The sequence below is a fragment of the Erithacus rubecula genome (genome assembly GCF_903797595.1).
Source record: "Erithacus rubecula genome assembly, chromosome: 6".
Taxonomy (NCBI): Eukaryota; Metazoa; Chordata; class Aves; order Passeriformes; family Muscicapidae; genus Erithacus; species Erithacus rubecula.
In genome coordinates this window covers 48,691,205-48,707,355 of record NC_136688.1, presented here as the reverse complement: position 1 = coordinate 48,707,355, position 16,151 = coordinate 48,691,205, and the positions used below count along the sequence as shown (strand labels likewise).

At 38.1% G+C, this 16,151-nt stretch overlaps 1 protein-coding gene across 6 annotated transcripts; it reads right to left on the bottom strand.

Moving 5' to 3' along the window:
• Positions 1–12: 12 nt before the first annotated feature.
• On the bottom strand, positions 13–16,061 carry CCNK (cyclin K). 6 transcript variants are annotated; one of them, XM_079308187.1, is made up of 12 exons: positions 15,878–16,061; positions 15,139–15,245; positions 13,894–14,160; positions 12,990–13,071; positions 12,272–12,403; positions 11,321–11,426; positions 11,134–11,191; positions 9,745–9,914; positions 8,551–8,834; positions 4,551–4,584; positions 3,439–3,513; positions 13–1,337 (listed from the first exon to the last, which is right to left on the bottom strand). In XM_079308187.1, exons 3-12 carry the CDS (start codon positions 14,088–14,090, stop codon positions 715–717), a joined length of 1,761 nt encoding a protein of 586 aa, XP_079164313.1. In that variant the 5' UTR covers positions 14,091–14,160; positions 15,139–15,245; positions 15,878–16,061; the 3' UTR covers positions 13–714. The 6 variants fall into 6 exon arrangements, with proteins under 6 accessions (XP_079164313.1, XP_079164316.1, XP_079164317.1 ...); XM_079308190.1 differs by lacking the exon at positions 15,139–15,245 and having other exon boundaries at positions 15,879–15,990; XM_079308191.1 differs by lacking the exon at positions 15,139–15,245 and having other exon boundaries at positions 15,905–15,927.
• Between the last annotated feature and the right edge of the window lie 90 nt (positions 16,062–16,151).

Here is a 16,151-nt window from a genome sequence, read left to right as displayed (position 1 = left end):
CTGGAAATCCACTAAATTCAGAACCAATTTTATTTGGGTAGAGTGAACAAAGTAGTCCCATTTATAACTATGATGTACATCACAGTAGGCTGTTACATTCAGACTTTCACACTTAGAAAATATATATATTATGTACAGGAATTTGCAAATAGGTGTAAACATACAATATTTTAAGATACCAGTACATTCCAAACCAAAACTATCAGCAAGGCAAACACCTCAAAATTATTCCAGTCAGCTAGCATTCAGAATCTCTCTTAAATAAAGCAGCTTTTATGCTTGACATCGTGTTGTTTTACTTATTATTAAAAATGAAGTTTCTTACTATAGATCAAATATCATAGTATCTGGCTATTTTGATACTTAAAAATAGGCACTGATTTCTAGAAGGAAATTTTCTTCTTACTGATATAATTGAGCCAATATGGCTGGTTTTGCTAGTACAAAGTAATCCAGTGCTGGAATAAGTCAAGACAATTTAAACTTAAGTCAAATGTATAAAGTTAGAATAGATACTGCAAAGCTGATTAAAATCTAGAAGCCTATATAACTCACCATAAACCATACTGCAAACACATCAGCTAAATTTTCATTTAATCTCATTTCTTCATCTAAATTATACAGATTACCCTCCTCTTCATCTTTACAATGTAGGTTTTGGCTATCTACTCCTGCCTAATCAACATAAAGGTCTATCGTGCAAATTACCTCATGCTATCTCATCCATGTAGCACGTCCAAGTCCTGCTACAGGTGGCATACCAGGTGGTGGAATTGGAGGTGGTACAGGTGGCTGTCCACCTGGGGGAACAGTAGGAGGGGGGTAACTAGCTGGTGGCATTCCCAGCCCTGGAGGTGGATGAGGTGGTACTGCATGAGCTGGAGGCAGTCTTGGAGGAGGGAAATTAGGATTGTATGTAGGTGGAGGAGGATATCCAGGAGTAGGAGGTGGAATATTGGGTGGGGGGAAGGAGGCAGGGGGTGGGGGTGGAACTGGTGGTGGAGGGTTGGGAGGGTAGACATGAGGATGGTATGGCAGATGAGCTGGTGGTCCATAGGCTGGCGGTAAAGCTCCGTATGTTGGTCCTTCTGTTTTCATCATTGACTGGAGACTTTGATAACCCTCCCCTGACATGTAAGAATTTGTAGTAGACATCCCTGTAATATAACTGGTGGGGGGTGGGGGTGGGGGACGATGTGGCAGAGGTGGAGGTTGATGTACTGGGGCTGGATGAGCAGGGGGAGGAATCTGGACCTTTGGCATATCTACTGAGTCCACAGTAGTAGATTGCTCTGGTTCTCCCATTGAAACTGCTGTTGTCAAAGGAGGTTTGCGCTCTGGAAAAGAAAATTTGATTTGTTTTTTTGAAGGATACTGGCAAGAACAGTTTCTGAATACTTTATATTTTTCCTCCAGTTAAATTAGCAAAAGAGAACTCAATTCTCTAAGTCTCTGAATGCCATATGGTATCCAGTCAGACCCTCTCAGGTCACTAAAAACCAAGCAAGCTGCCTATCAAAGCATCAAGGCCAGCTTTTCCCATTCTAAAAGTTAAATTCATCTTTTTTATTACCATTTTTTATAATTTAAATATTGTACAATCAACAGAATTAACAGACTGGATGGATGGAATCACAATTAGTGGATTTAAAAAGTCATAGGATTCACGATACCAAAAATCTTTAGTTCAGTGCTTACACCTTCTTTAGTCCAGGCCTCCTTTCTACCTCTTTGGTAGCCCAGGAGGTGGCCTGGGATTACTCTCTGCACTTCACCTGCTCCCCATATTGAGAAACATTATTTGAGAACACAGGCCAAAGTCTCAAGTCTTTAACACTCAGTTCTAAACCTGGCACCAAAGAAAGAGAAAAAGAAAACCAAAGGATAAGTAAGAAGGACATGATATCTGATCAGCTTTGTCCCACTGATAATTTCAGTGAACTCTGTACCTGAGACTCTGGAGAAGTTCATAAAAAGGTCAGCATTTTACAGAATTATACTTAGCCACTTCTGGAAAGAACATGCTTTAAGCTGTCTTCTCTTTAAATATGAATTGCTTGTTTTCCCCTTAATACAGGTATTATAAAGTAATACCACTAAGATGACTAACCTAATAGCAACCTCTCTATATGGTCAGAGAGATTATTAAAACAACCAACAAAAAAGAGTTTGGGACATCTTGACATTCATCTTGCTTCTATATATAAGCATCTACAACACTGTTCAGTAAGAGAAGTTATTTAGAAACACATACAGGGCAGTCATGTCTAGCTGCATTCTACACTGTCAGTGTCAAACAGAATTAGAGAAAAATCCTCCTCCTAGTTCACTTGGTAAAGATGCATTCTTGGTTTTCACCTGACTTTTCCACAGAGCTGCCCTTTATTTTGATAATGTTTCAGTGCTTGTACAATTCCATCCTTGTATAAACAAATAGAAAAATTTCAGGTAACAAGGGAAATAAATTCATTACCTGCCTAAGCAGGATTTTAACAGTAAAACTGTCTCCTAGGGAAGCAACATAATTAAATCACACAAGGTGGGTATGCTGACTGTGGTACTCAGGATTTCAGTGACTTCTGGCTCCTGAATTGTAGCAGGCAATAATTTCCTCATTTGCTCATTTTCAGAATCATTCTGGATGCAAGATGTGCATTAAAGATTTAGCAATGGAAGTAATAATGAGCATGGTATTTAGAAAAACTTCATTCTTAATTAGATTTTACCAAATGAGAAAAATTGTCCTACAATATTTCAGGGCACTGCTTTTTTCTCTTCTAGTTCCTTTTAGAAGCTGTCATCTTACAGTTACATTATGGACCATGATCTGTGAAATATTTATGCCATATTTAAGGGTCACTGGAAGACAGCTAATGCATCGAGATGCTGGAAGCACATTGTTACAACAGTACAGTTTATTTTGCAAACATACAGCATGTGTGCAGTATTAATGTTCTCTGGCAGAAAAACACCCTCTTTTGAGGTATAGCAAAGAAAGCATCCCCCTTATGGGATGTTGCACACCAGCAGAATTCCTGTACAACAGATACAACTTGGAAAACTTCTACAGGACAGTTGAAAGCTGCTCTAGTAGTCTAAAATGGCATCTACCATCATTTTGAGATCAAGAGGTCCCTTTTAGCCTGCTATTAACAGTTAGTTTTAGTCTTCTAGGCCTTTAACTGTTGCATCTTTGTTCTCCTTTTATCCACCTAGTATAGTCTTGTTTTCATTGTAAGTTTTTTACTTCTGTCTGGAAAAGTCTGTGCTGCTATGATATAATTCCCTCTAGAGCTTATCAACCTTGTATTTTTACTTGCCAGACTGATTAATCAAGGCAACAAACCCCTGTCCCCACACCATTACCTACCACCACCTGAATAAAAAGCAATGAAGTTAACATCAAGGAAAATGTGTTTTAAGAAAATAAAAGCTTACCTGGAGGTGGATGTGCAGGAGGTATTGGTGGATGTGAAGTTTCAATTTTAGGAATTTTAGATGGTGGCGGTGGTTCTAAAAAACATTTGTCAGTTTGTGATTGGTTATTGCTCTACAGTGTTTTCCAAATTCCAACTCTGGTCTCATGCTAATCACATTATCACATCACAAAGTACAGAGGAAATCCTATTTACTAGGTATGTTTAATAAAGAAACCTAAAATTAACACCTTTGTATAAATAAACTGGCATCAAGTATCATATACAAATCTTCCAAAAGAATATATGCCTACAAATTCAAGTGACTTTGTAACTAGAGACAAACTGTCCCAGTAACAGTATGTAAATGAAGATGAGCAAGCATATGTTTTCTAGCCCAAAACTTTGACTTGTAAGTAATTGGAACAGCTCTGAGAAGCTGACCTACGCTCTGCTAGAAAAACGTGTGTCAGAAACCAAATAAAATGGCAATTGGACAGGAGAGAGGAAGAAGAAGAGAAAGCTGTCTAGATTCTATCTGCAGACAGGGGATAAATGCCAGACTTCCTTAAGAAGTACATCCTAGCTATCCTGAACTGCTTTGTTCCAAACCAGCAAAATGAAGAAAAATTTCCAAACAAACAAAAGAACCAGGTATGATCACTGTGGTGAGCCTACATTTCTTTCCCTAGACAACTGACACAAAATGCTGTTTAGTGGCAGCCATGCCAACAACCAATTACAAACATTGCTGATTACCAACCACTTACTGGTAGTGCAGCTATTTAATGACATGGTACCTTCAGTCACTTCAAGGCCTCACAGCTTGCTGAGGAACTACTCCCAAATGATGCATGGAGTTAGACATTGAGAGCTGACTAGTTTAGCAAGACTTCTACTGAACAGACTCTATTAAGGGACTCTCTAGGCACAGTTCTACTCAACTTATTTCAAGTTTTGCAGTTAAGAACATTTTAAGAACAGTTATAGTACATATTTAAGGTAGATTATCAGGTTCAAAATAGTTTAGAACTGCCAAGCCTGTAAGCAAACAAACTAAGTGCATGTCAGCAAACTACTTATTAGGTTTAAGCAGTAAAATGGAAGCAACATGAATAGAATATTAATATTTACCTGCTGCCTTTGTTTCTTCTTTTGGAGATACAGCCTGTTTGAAAACAAAGAAAAGAAAAAAATAAAAAAAATAAGACCATTGCAGTCAGCTCTTCTCCTAAGTAACAAGTGACAGGACAAGAATAATCAGCCTCAAGTTGTGTCAAGGGAGGTTTAGATTGGATATGAGGTAAAATTTCTTCATGGAAAGGGTCATCAGGCATTGGAACAGGCTGCCCATGGAAGTGCTTCCATCACCATCCCTGTAGGTATTCAAAATATGTGTAGATGTGGCACTTGGGGACTTGGTTTAGTGGTGGACTTGACAGTGCTGCCTTAATGATTGGAGTTGATGATCTTTAAGATCTTTTCCAACCTAAATACTTTTATAGTTTCTTACAACAAATGCAAGACAAACACTGAGCAAAGTCGAATCACACTGGGAAAGCCCAGCTTAACTAGCAGAATGAAAAGACTGGAAAAATAGCAGGTATTTTATATGCAGCATTTCCTGCTTTTCCCACTATTGAGTATTACATCTCATTTAACGTATTTATCATCTACTGCACATATGTCATGGGCCAGTTCACTGCTCACTGAGCTGAAAACAAGAGGCTTGGTCTCTGTTCCCAATTCTGCATTGACCTGTCACTCAACCTTTGCCAAAATCACTTCAGGCTCTTATGCTTTATTTACAAGGACAGGAGGGCAGTGAAAGTGTTGCACAGTGTAAAACATTTCAGAAGCCTTCAGACGGAGAGCATTGTATAAAATCCAAGTGTTATACCAGGAAAAAAATGTATGCACACTGAACAAAACCCACAAACCCTTGTATCATCCTTCCAATCACAAGTTTTTGGTTTGGTTTTTTCTTGTTTCTTTGTTGGTTGTTATGTTGTAGTTTTCAAACAATCACAGATAAGGGAATTAAAAAAAAAATCTTCCAGATCACACAGTCCCACTAAGATAACTACTTGATGGTTTCTGAGAAAAGCAGAGAACTTCAATGAAATTTTAAGTACAACTACATTTAGAATGAAAGATGAAGGTGAGAGGGGCACAGTACATAGCTTCTCTGTCTTTTCAATGAAAACGTTTTTTAAGAAACTGTTTGTATCTAGTAGCTTTACCTGTACAAACTGTTCCTCTGTTTCCTTCATTTCACTTTCCACAGCAAGAATGGACACACACTTCAATCCAACTTGAACAGTACTTTTTCTTAATTCTGATGGGTATTCTCAAAATTTTTCCTGTCAAATTTTTGCTTGCTTGAGGTAACCTCATCCTTGTACTCCTTTAATAATAATTTCAATTTTCCAGACACCTTTCAGCTGCTTTCCTGCTTTTTAAGGACAATCTTTATCTTACCACTTCAAACACACATACTTTTTTCTTAGTGACTCTCATGGACTCATCTGCTGCCTTCATTTTACTTGGATGGTCTTTTCTTGACTTTCTAGCAGTAAATTCCATGCCTGTAAAACTGTATCAGTTCTCCCTGCACTTTCAAATAGAAGCAAATCACAACTTGTTGGATCTTTTCCAAAAATCACTAATTTTGTGAAGTCAATTGATCACTTCAGGTGACAAGTAATTAAATTACTGTGCATTTGTTAATACGGAGCAATATTCAAAGAACAACAGCAAGGTCAACATTACAACAGAACAAGAAACTGGAGCAAAATAACTCATGACAGAAAAAACAAACATCAATTTAAACTGCATTTATGCCAAAGAAAAAAAAAAAAAGAATCAAGCAGCAACAATTCTCTAATAATGGCAGCTGCTAAAATAGATGAGCATTTATTTGGTCATTACACTGCAGTTTATCCAGCCAGAACACCTGAGGGTCATCAATAATAATAAATTATCAACATTATCTACTGTCATGCTGATGGCTATTTAATACCTTCAGCTGAATCTATACAATGGAACTGTTCCTTTACTGCTGTTTCTATGAGCAATTGTTCCCCCTAACAATTTCTAGTTTAATCCGAATGAAAATACTATTTCCATCTAATGATTCACCAGTATATTTTTAGTGAAATCAACTGAAAATCTGAGTGCTCTTCACCACTAGAGATGTAGAGGATGTGCAGATGCTTTAGATATCTGATATGGGTCTGTAAGTCATGGGCCAATACTTCAGCTGCTTGAATGCATCTTGGCTCAGTAGAAGGTAATGGGAGTTATAAGAGTTCATGTAAATTCAAAATCTGGCCTCCAGGAACAAAGTGTATTTCTGTTCTGCACAAACCAAAGAAGTCATGCAAAGCCCTATTTATAGAAGCAGGCAAAGATTTTAAGTAAGGTTTATGGTACATCTAACTCAAGGACATTTTAGAAGGACCAAGTAAATCTTTCAAACACCACACATCTTGTTCTCCCAGACTGCTTTCTGGATAAAGAACCATTTTGGATGACCACATTTACTTTTGTCGAATTCGTGCTGCTTGTGCTGTATTCCTACAAAAGTCCTTTGAGTCACCCTTTGCTTTTTATTTGTTGTGGCTGCTTATAGCATATGTACTACTTTTTTCTTTGGTTATTAAGTGATGGACCTCAAACTAATTTCAGGGAAAGGTTAGTTTCTGATGGCTTGACCAGAGCTGAGTGTTCAAGAACAGCAGATACTATTTATGCAAAAGCATCACTTTTTTCCATGAGATACTTCATTAACATATGGGATAGGGCAAAATCAGTAGTACTGTAGTGGTAGATCCTTTACAGGAATGAACAAGCATTTGTAACAACTTAGATGGTACACATAGGAAAGACAAAAATTGTTATCAACAGTTTCAGATGTGCCAAAACCATCCCAGACATTTTTGCTGAAGAAAAATAGTAAGAGATTCTATGGGTCTAACAAGTCAATAAAATTTCTGCTGATTGCATAAAAAGTATGAGAAGAAATACATAATACTTGTAAAGAACTCTCACACTTTTCAGGCTAATCATTATCACCTTTCTATCCTGAACAATGCTAAAAGTTCAGTGCAACAACTAAAATTTCAGTGCAGGTCTTTTCCTCTAGTAAGCTCTATCCTGCACTTACAAGATCAAGGTTTTACAGAGTTACATTTTTGTCTTTTTTGGGAATCTATCATCAAGAAGATGGTGCACTCTTCCAATTCCATTTCATTCCAATATTTGCTGCTTGCTTACTCCTAGTTTTTGGTTTGATTTTTTTTTGCTTGTTGTTTTGCTTTTTACCCCTGATGCCTGCCCTCTACTTTGGGCATGCATTAATTACACGTTAGAGCAGAAGTTAGAACAAAATGTATATCCCAAATGGACTTGTTCCAAAGACTGTACTTCTGAAAACACTCCTCTTGCTAAGTACACATGAAAGAAGACTTGGGTAACTTTTTTTTTTTTTAACTTACAAGTGAAAAAAACAAAACAAAAGTATAGGTTAAAATCTGAAAGCTTCATTTGAACTTGATGGCTGTTGGAAAGTGTTCACAGTACTTGTGACACTATTCAACTGCTAATGTAGCTCCTTATTTTCAATTATGATGTCATATAATGGACACAAAGTGAGGCTATGAAGTATAATGGTTTACAGGCTGCTACTGTTAAATGATTATTTTGAAAGACTTTTTTTCCAATAATTTTGACATAACTTTAGAAGTCACTATTCTCTTAACATTAGTAATCAGAGAGTCAAGTAATGTCCTCATCAGCATCGTGCACATCTCTGCATCCAGGTGCAGCATAACAAACCCTCCCTAAATTAAACCTGCTTAACAGAGAAAACAAAAAAGTCTGAGAACCTGAATAGCTCATGTTGACCTAAAAGCCTCTCCATTGCTTTTGTCTCAAGTGGAATAAGAATGTCATATGCCAGAACTGTTCTGCATTAACAAAGTTGCCACATTACCAAGAAAAATCAACTACATAAAATTAATTACAAGACTCATTGTTAAAGCAAACACAAGTCTGTTGCACGTTGTGGCCTTGAAATCAAATGGGCATCAGATCAGCCTGAAAACAAAATCCAAGTTAAAGTTCAACTTACTGCTGGTCTTTTAATCTGTCTAGGAGGACTTGACTGGGGAGAGGGCTTTTTAGGCTGCTGTGCTTGTGTTTGCTGCTGCTGCTGCTGTTGCTGTGCTGACTGCTGCGACTCTTTTTGCTGCTGTGTCTGGGATTGCTCTGAGCTTTGGGATTGCTGTGACTGCTGAACTGTAGGTGCCTGGGGTGTAGACTGAAGAGATGGTGGCTGCTGCAACTGATGAGGAGTATGATGAGGCATTTGCTGTTTTCCCTGTGAGTACAGGTCCAGGATCTGATGACAAATATCTTAATAATAAAGAAAGAAAATTCCAAAGTATTACAACCTTATAATGTAGAACTGTATATTTAACACAATTATCAACACTGATTTTTACTGGACATCAACTTTGGAAAAACTTGTTGCAAATATTATTCATCATTATAATGAATAAAATAATTTTTTAAAAGCAGACTAATTTTCAACTTACACATGAATTTCTGAGTTTCTTCTGTCTATCCTGAGTAATATGTACATATATATGCACACCTTTCAGAAGAAGAACAGTGTCTTGGTAATAACATATTGTATGCCATTACTGTGTGCAAGAGGAGCCAGGTAACCACACTCACAGGACAGCAATACAGCAAGAAACCAAGTGGAAGAAGATTACATGTTAAAACACACATGCCTAGTTAGGCCAGTCAAAAAAGTTTTAGGAAACTAAGCAAAGAACCAGTACTAAATTCTTCTTCCAATACTTTACAAACTAAAAGTCCCCTATAATCTGTTCATCATTCATGGTACATCACAAAAAGCCCTCTATCCTAGCACAATTTGGTCAAAGAGATTAATTATCAATGGGAAAACCACTGGAAATCAGGGTCCATTAGCTCCAGTTTGCAGAAACACTTATTTGAAATGGGGAGTGGATAATCATTAAAAAAATAGAAATCACACCATGGTAATTCAGGCTAGTGTTATAAACTATACAAATTGTAAAGCCAACATTGAACAAAAGACTAATCAGGATGATTGAATTTGCTTCTAAACTAAGCCAGGTAAATTTAAAACCTGATTAGGGCACAGCACATTCGACTTGAGTTACATACTCAACACAGGATTACTTTGACTGAACCCACATAAAAAGCTATTTGCATTTACTTATGGCCTAGGCCACACAGTTACAAAAAATGTTGTGGGAAACAGTTTTCCTACCTTCCAAAACATCAACAGGAACATCTTGGACAAACTGCTCCCACCATCGTCTGTACATTGGTTTTGATGTCCATTCCTGTATTTCAAACTTACACAAACGGCCTGCTAAGTACATAACTGCAACAGCTATGATCTCAGGCTCCCACTGCAGGGACAGTGTAGTGCAGAGACTGCAAGAGAAAATAAATCAAAACAAAACAACCCTGGAGATTACCTGATTGACCAAGTGTACTTTAATGTACAGCAGCTATAATTAACAGGGTATAAAATCCCACCACAGTTCAGAGATAATTATTATTCATGATTTGAAACAACCCCTCCAACTTCATACAAGTCTTTTCCTGAAGTGCATTTTGTTAGATATTTAAATATTAAATATTATCTAATTCCAAGTAAAATGGTGTTCAAACTTTGATGGATAAATTACAGTAGTTTTAGAGACTTAACAGTGTCAGTCATGCCAAAATTTTGTTCTACCTGTAAGATCATTGCCTGCAAGGCTGACAGCAGCTGAACATCTCTTGAGATCCACATTAATTTTGATCAAATTAATTTGGAGAGCTTAGGTGGTATCTACAGAATCTGAACTCACATAGGGCTAAGGAAAACCAGGCATATAATTCAAAATGCACATAGTTTTTTATGATGTTCTACTGCTGTAGTCATGCCTGAATGCCATGTATTCACAACTTCTGGACAGTCAGACCACTTACACATTTTCTTAAAGGTTTGCTATGGAATTAAAAACTAATACTTAAATCCTTAATGAAATAACTGCTCTGTAGAATCTTCTAAACAGGACTTAAGTATGTCAAGTTTTGGTTTTTGTTCAATACCACCTGAGAAGTGTTTTTACATGCACTCCCATTAATTGATGTGATTCTTACAAGTTCATTATTCAAGAAATTGTAAATCCAGTGCTAAAAACTGTATTCCTGAGTGAATTTAATTACTACTTCACTATTAACAAAATATCACATTAAAAATATTTCGATGAACATGATGGAATTGAGAAGTGGCTTTTTCTTTTTTTTTTTTTTTTTTTTTTTTAAGAACGTACCATATATCACAGATTTGGCAAGAAGCCAGTTTATATCCCAGAGATTTAGCATTTGGTTTGGCCCTTTCAAACAGTATGTTTCTTTTTAATGCAGCACTAAATTAATACCACAACATTGCAGAGGCCTTACTGGTATACTCATTCCAGACTCTGTGCTCAATGGAACTATCATGGCAATGATGGAAAGAAAAACTGAGGAACATGAGGAAGGAAACATGTAAAAAGCAGAAAAAAAAAATCAAATATTTGTCAAAAAAATATCCAGCACCAGAACAAAGTAAGCAACAGTAACTATTTCACTTTCAGAATGTTTCCTAGGTGTATCTTACCTGTCATTGACAAATGTCCATGCCATTTGAACCAGTTTTTGAATTTTATTTTTGTCTCCTGAAAAATGATCAGAAAAATATTAAGACATAAAATTAGGAGGGACAAACAGCTGGAAGTTGCAGTGTTAATATATTAAGTTCTAGAAAACAGTAAAAGACATTAATTGCTCACCCTGCAATATTTTACCTTTGAGTTGTTTGGCATACTTGAGAAGAAATTGGTATGGATGTTCCACTTGCAAATCAAACTTTATTGTTTGTAGTAAGATTCTTTCAAGTACCATCACTTCTTCCTATAGAGAGTTACAAGGTAACCACAGTATTATTCCTTCTTTCACTCAAAAATACTTTATTCTACATGGCTGCACCTCCAGGCAGCCATGTTTGGCTCCAAGGAGAACAGAAAGTTAGAATTTTATTTTATTCCAACTTAGAATATTATTTTAAACTCAGATATCTTCTCTTCACATTATTTGAGTGAGGACAAGGGATGTTTAAAATCCCTATTCCTCCACAGAGATACAAACTAAACCAGATGCAGCATGAAATTCCCAGATACAAAATCACAACAAAAATATAAGCTCTACACATTTCACTCAAAACAGAACTGTTTTTGCTTTTTAAATTTTCAAAAACGAAGTCTTCAGAAAGTCACTTCAGGACCTTGAAGAAAATAAAAAATGAATTCTTTAGAAATGGAGAGAATATTATAAGAAAAGCATAGTTTTGCTATGAACCTTCTCAATACTTCTGAGATCTAGTTCTCTCATTTAAGATTCACGATTATTTACTTCCTAAAATCCCATTCAAATGATTTATGACTTATGTCTTGGTAGCATTTCTTGCTCTGACTGAAATGACTTAAATTTACTTTAATTTGCAAAATAGTATCAGAATTTACATGAAATAAAATGCAAACTTTTAAAGAAAACAATTATTCCAATAAGCTCCCAAAGGTACTTGTATTAGGAAGATTACTTTCATAGCTACCAACCACATTACCCAGAAGAGCCATAAATGCATGCTGAATATCTAATTTAATTTAGAACAACTGAAAATCACTCAATGCTCTATTGAATATGTGTCGCTTTACTATTGTACAACAGGATGAAATCAATTTCAACAAGAGTATTTTTACCTTTGGGTCATCTCCAAACTGCCCAAACTGTACATCATTTAGCAAGCTACGAGCTGTTTTAATTATGTCTTTACATTTCTTGGGTGTTTCTTCAACCTTTCCTGCTAGGAAGAGACAGCAGGCTCCTGTCACCTAAAAAAAGGCAAGTACTTTCAAAAAGTGGTCTGCATAGATATGCAATACAATGTAATGTTATAAAGGCACTGTCAATTTCCATTAACAGTTCTGTAGAAGTTTCCCAGAAAAAGACTTAATGAGCATACGAATTCCTAATTTTAATATAGTGTTAAACTTTTATTTCCTCAGAAGAAAAATACAAAATTTGGAGGACTGTCTATTTTATACAACTTCATTTCAAGGTCAGAAATCCAAAGCACAATTTGTGCCAGTTCAATGTTGTCTGTCAAGCAGTTTTAAAACTGTGTTACACTTCTTTTTTCTTTCAGCTAATACAGAAGTGCCAGCACTACAGCTGCTACTCCTGAAGAACAGTATCAGCAAGTCAGAACTGCAGTGTCAATACATTTCTGAGCATAAACAGAAATGTGTAAACAGGCAAGAATAACGAAATTTAAGCTGTAATAATTAAAAGACAAAATGCTAATTTTCCATTTTTCTGTAGAGAATAGCAGAAGCACCCAAGTGACTACTCACCATTTCAAACAGTCCCTGCCTAGTGCAATCATTAAATAAAGTCATCAATATTCTAAATACTTACATATCTTGGGAACTGTTTGAAGGAATGAAACATATAAAACCGATGGAAATAAATTATTCCAGTTGCTAGAGTGTCATAATGTCTGTGGTGCAGATTAAGGACTTTCAAACAGCTCAAAACAAATATAAAACCAAACATGCACTATGGATTCTGCTTCATCAAGTACTTCAAGTAATTAGCTGTTTAGTGACTAGTTAGAAAACACTGCAAGTAAAACAGGATCTCTAGGAAAAAGGAAAAAAAAAGGCACAAAAGCCCTTAAAGGTGTGTAAATACTATGATCAGGCCCAGATGTGGCTGATATCTAGAGCATTTGTTGGAAGTGTGCAAAGTCCTGATTGTACTTACAAGAGGATGCACATAAGGTCATGCCAGTGTTGCACCATACCTGCTTCAGAGAAGGTCAAATCTAGCAGTAGGTACACAAAGGAACAGAACAATTATCACTTCACATTCAAGTGCTTGTTTCGAGGAAAGTTACTTACACACAAAGCTGTAAATCCCAAACCAATGGCACAAAAAAAACCCACCAAAGACCAAGACTGGGGAGGCAGAGGTTAGAAGCCTCAAGGGGACGCTCTAGAAAACTGAGGGAAAAATTCAAAATTTGAGATGTCATGTAGATTTATATAGTGAAACACTGAGTGTCATAACTCACAAAAGTTACTCTTAATTGGAAAGTTTGTATCATCTTATTTCCCTATCACCAAATCAGGACCTTGTCTATCCAATGAAAGGATAGAAATTGCATAGGAACACATTACATCAAAATACACATAAACAAATAGATTTCTGTTTAACAATTAAATCTGAACAGGTGAGCATGTCACATTTCCTGAACATTTTATTCTGAAAACTCACTATTCACAAAGACACTTCATACCAACATGAGTTAAAAGGATACAGCCCTAAACGTGTTCCCACATCAAATATGAATCTGGCCCCTTCCCTGCGGTACCGTGCCTCTGTAGCTGGATCAAGCCCTTCAAGCTGTGATGGTGTGTGTGCCAAATCTTTCTTATCCCAGTACCAGCATGGCTTTGTATGGTCCAGGTTTGCCAAGTTTACAGAAGGGCTGGAATTTTCTTTATTCTCCTTCATTTATTAAAACAGAACTGTTTTTGCTTTTTAAATTTTCAAAAACGAAGTCTTCAGAAAGTCACTTCAGGACCTTGAAGAAAATAAAAAAGGAATTCTTTAGAAATGGAGAGAACTGACCCCTTCAGCTTCTGTTCAAAGAGAAATAAAAAGGAATAGTTCTTAGCCTTGCTGGTTGGAAAGAATTTTTTCCTACATTCAAAAACAAGTAATAAAGAACTTTGCCTTTATCCTCCCCATATATTGCAAATACAATCAAAGAAAAAGCCATAGGTTATCCTTGCTATTACCTGTTTAATAAGGAAACTTTAAGAATACATCACCAACAATATCTGCCATTTCTTATTAGAACAACTCCCATCTACTTTGTCCATAAAAGTAGGAAAAACCAATCCAGTGATGGCTGCAGAAAGATTTGTAAAGTTAGGGGGATTAGCTAAGTCTTGGAAGTAGGAAAGGGACTGGTGAGGTGAGCCTGAATGATCACTTAAATACCTGCCTGCTCCCAGGGACACTCTGAGCAGCACCCACTTGGCAGAGGCTTTGTAAAGTGATCTGTACTTGTATTACTTAAAGAAGAAAAAGTATCAATGTTCTTCCACATACCAACCCAAACAAGGCAACCGAATACACTCCAAGTGTCTCCTACTTGCCTGTGTTTACCAGCACTCTGTGTGTACACAGATGCAGACCAGAGCTCTGCAGGCACCTTTCTGGTGTTTCAATTATGACAGATGTTCAGTCATGCCTCAGTTTACAGAATGAACACCTGCTGCCTTATTTCTTTCAGGCACAAAACTGCTCGTACTCCAATTCAACCAACTACAGATACTACGCACAGATTACTGCAGTCACCTGCAAAGGTTTGCATAACAGACACCGATTAACATATGATGCAATATATTCAGTCTAAGCAAGATATTCACAGGAAGACCCACACTTAAAACTCTTAAAATCAGCTATTACTTTTCGAGAAGTTTCCCTTCCGAAAACGGAAGGAAGATCACATGAACGGCCACAGAACGATGCCTACGTCCAGCACCTCGCTCACCTTCAAAAAGTTTCTCTTTTTCAGAATAAAGGAAACTCTCTTTGCCTCACGGTGGTTTTGGAATCACCTTCACAACTCGCGGTATCGATCACAGACAGATCTAAATTCTGTCACAAGAAAAAGTAAATAGCTACTAAAAACTAGTTCCAGAGTCAACAAAAGCGCGCCAGGCCACGACCACACATTTCCATCACGTTTACTATAAAGGCACTATTTTTTATAACTGCAATGATTCTTCTTCCTTACAAGATATTTTGCTTCCTAACTTCTAAAGTATTTGAAAGCCAATTAATACTAAAAGCGCCTGAAGCAACGAGCTCTGCTTCTATAAAGGAGCGAAAGCATTTCCGAATACGGAACCAGGAACGAAAAATTATCACCCACAAACATCTTAAACGAACCATCTCAAACGTCCCAATTCAGACCGCAACGCCCGGAAATAAGAAGTTTGCCCCGTCTTTTTACACACCCCATTACACTGGAGAAGAGTTCCAGAGCTCGATCGCGGCTTTTTTACACCTTACCTGAGACGAACCCGCCGGGCGCGGCTCCGCCCCCGCAGCCCCAGCCCGGCCGGGGATGCTCAACTCTCCTCAGACCCGCCCGCCTCTGCTCCCGCCCGCCCGCCCGCCGCAGACGGGGCTGCCGGTGCCCGGGGAGGCGCTCGCTCCCCACCGCGGTCTCCCCGCTCCCTCCCCCCTTCCCCATTCGGCGGCTCGGGCGGGCCCCGCGCACTCACAGGGCTCGCGGGGAGCGGGAGCCGCACCGGAGCGCGGGGACTCTCAACGACAGCGCGGCCTCCGCGCCCTGCGCGCCGCCATCTTGGGAGCCTGGCCAGGCCGCGCGCTGCGTCATCACGTCGCGAAGGCGCAGCGCGCGAGGCCGGAGGCCCCGCCAATGGGAAGCGGCGGCGCCCCCCCCGCCTCCCGCCTAATCCCGGTGCGTCAGCGGCTGCTGACCGCGGCAGGAGGCCGACATGCCGCCGTACCCTGGGAGAGCACCAATCGGAACGC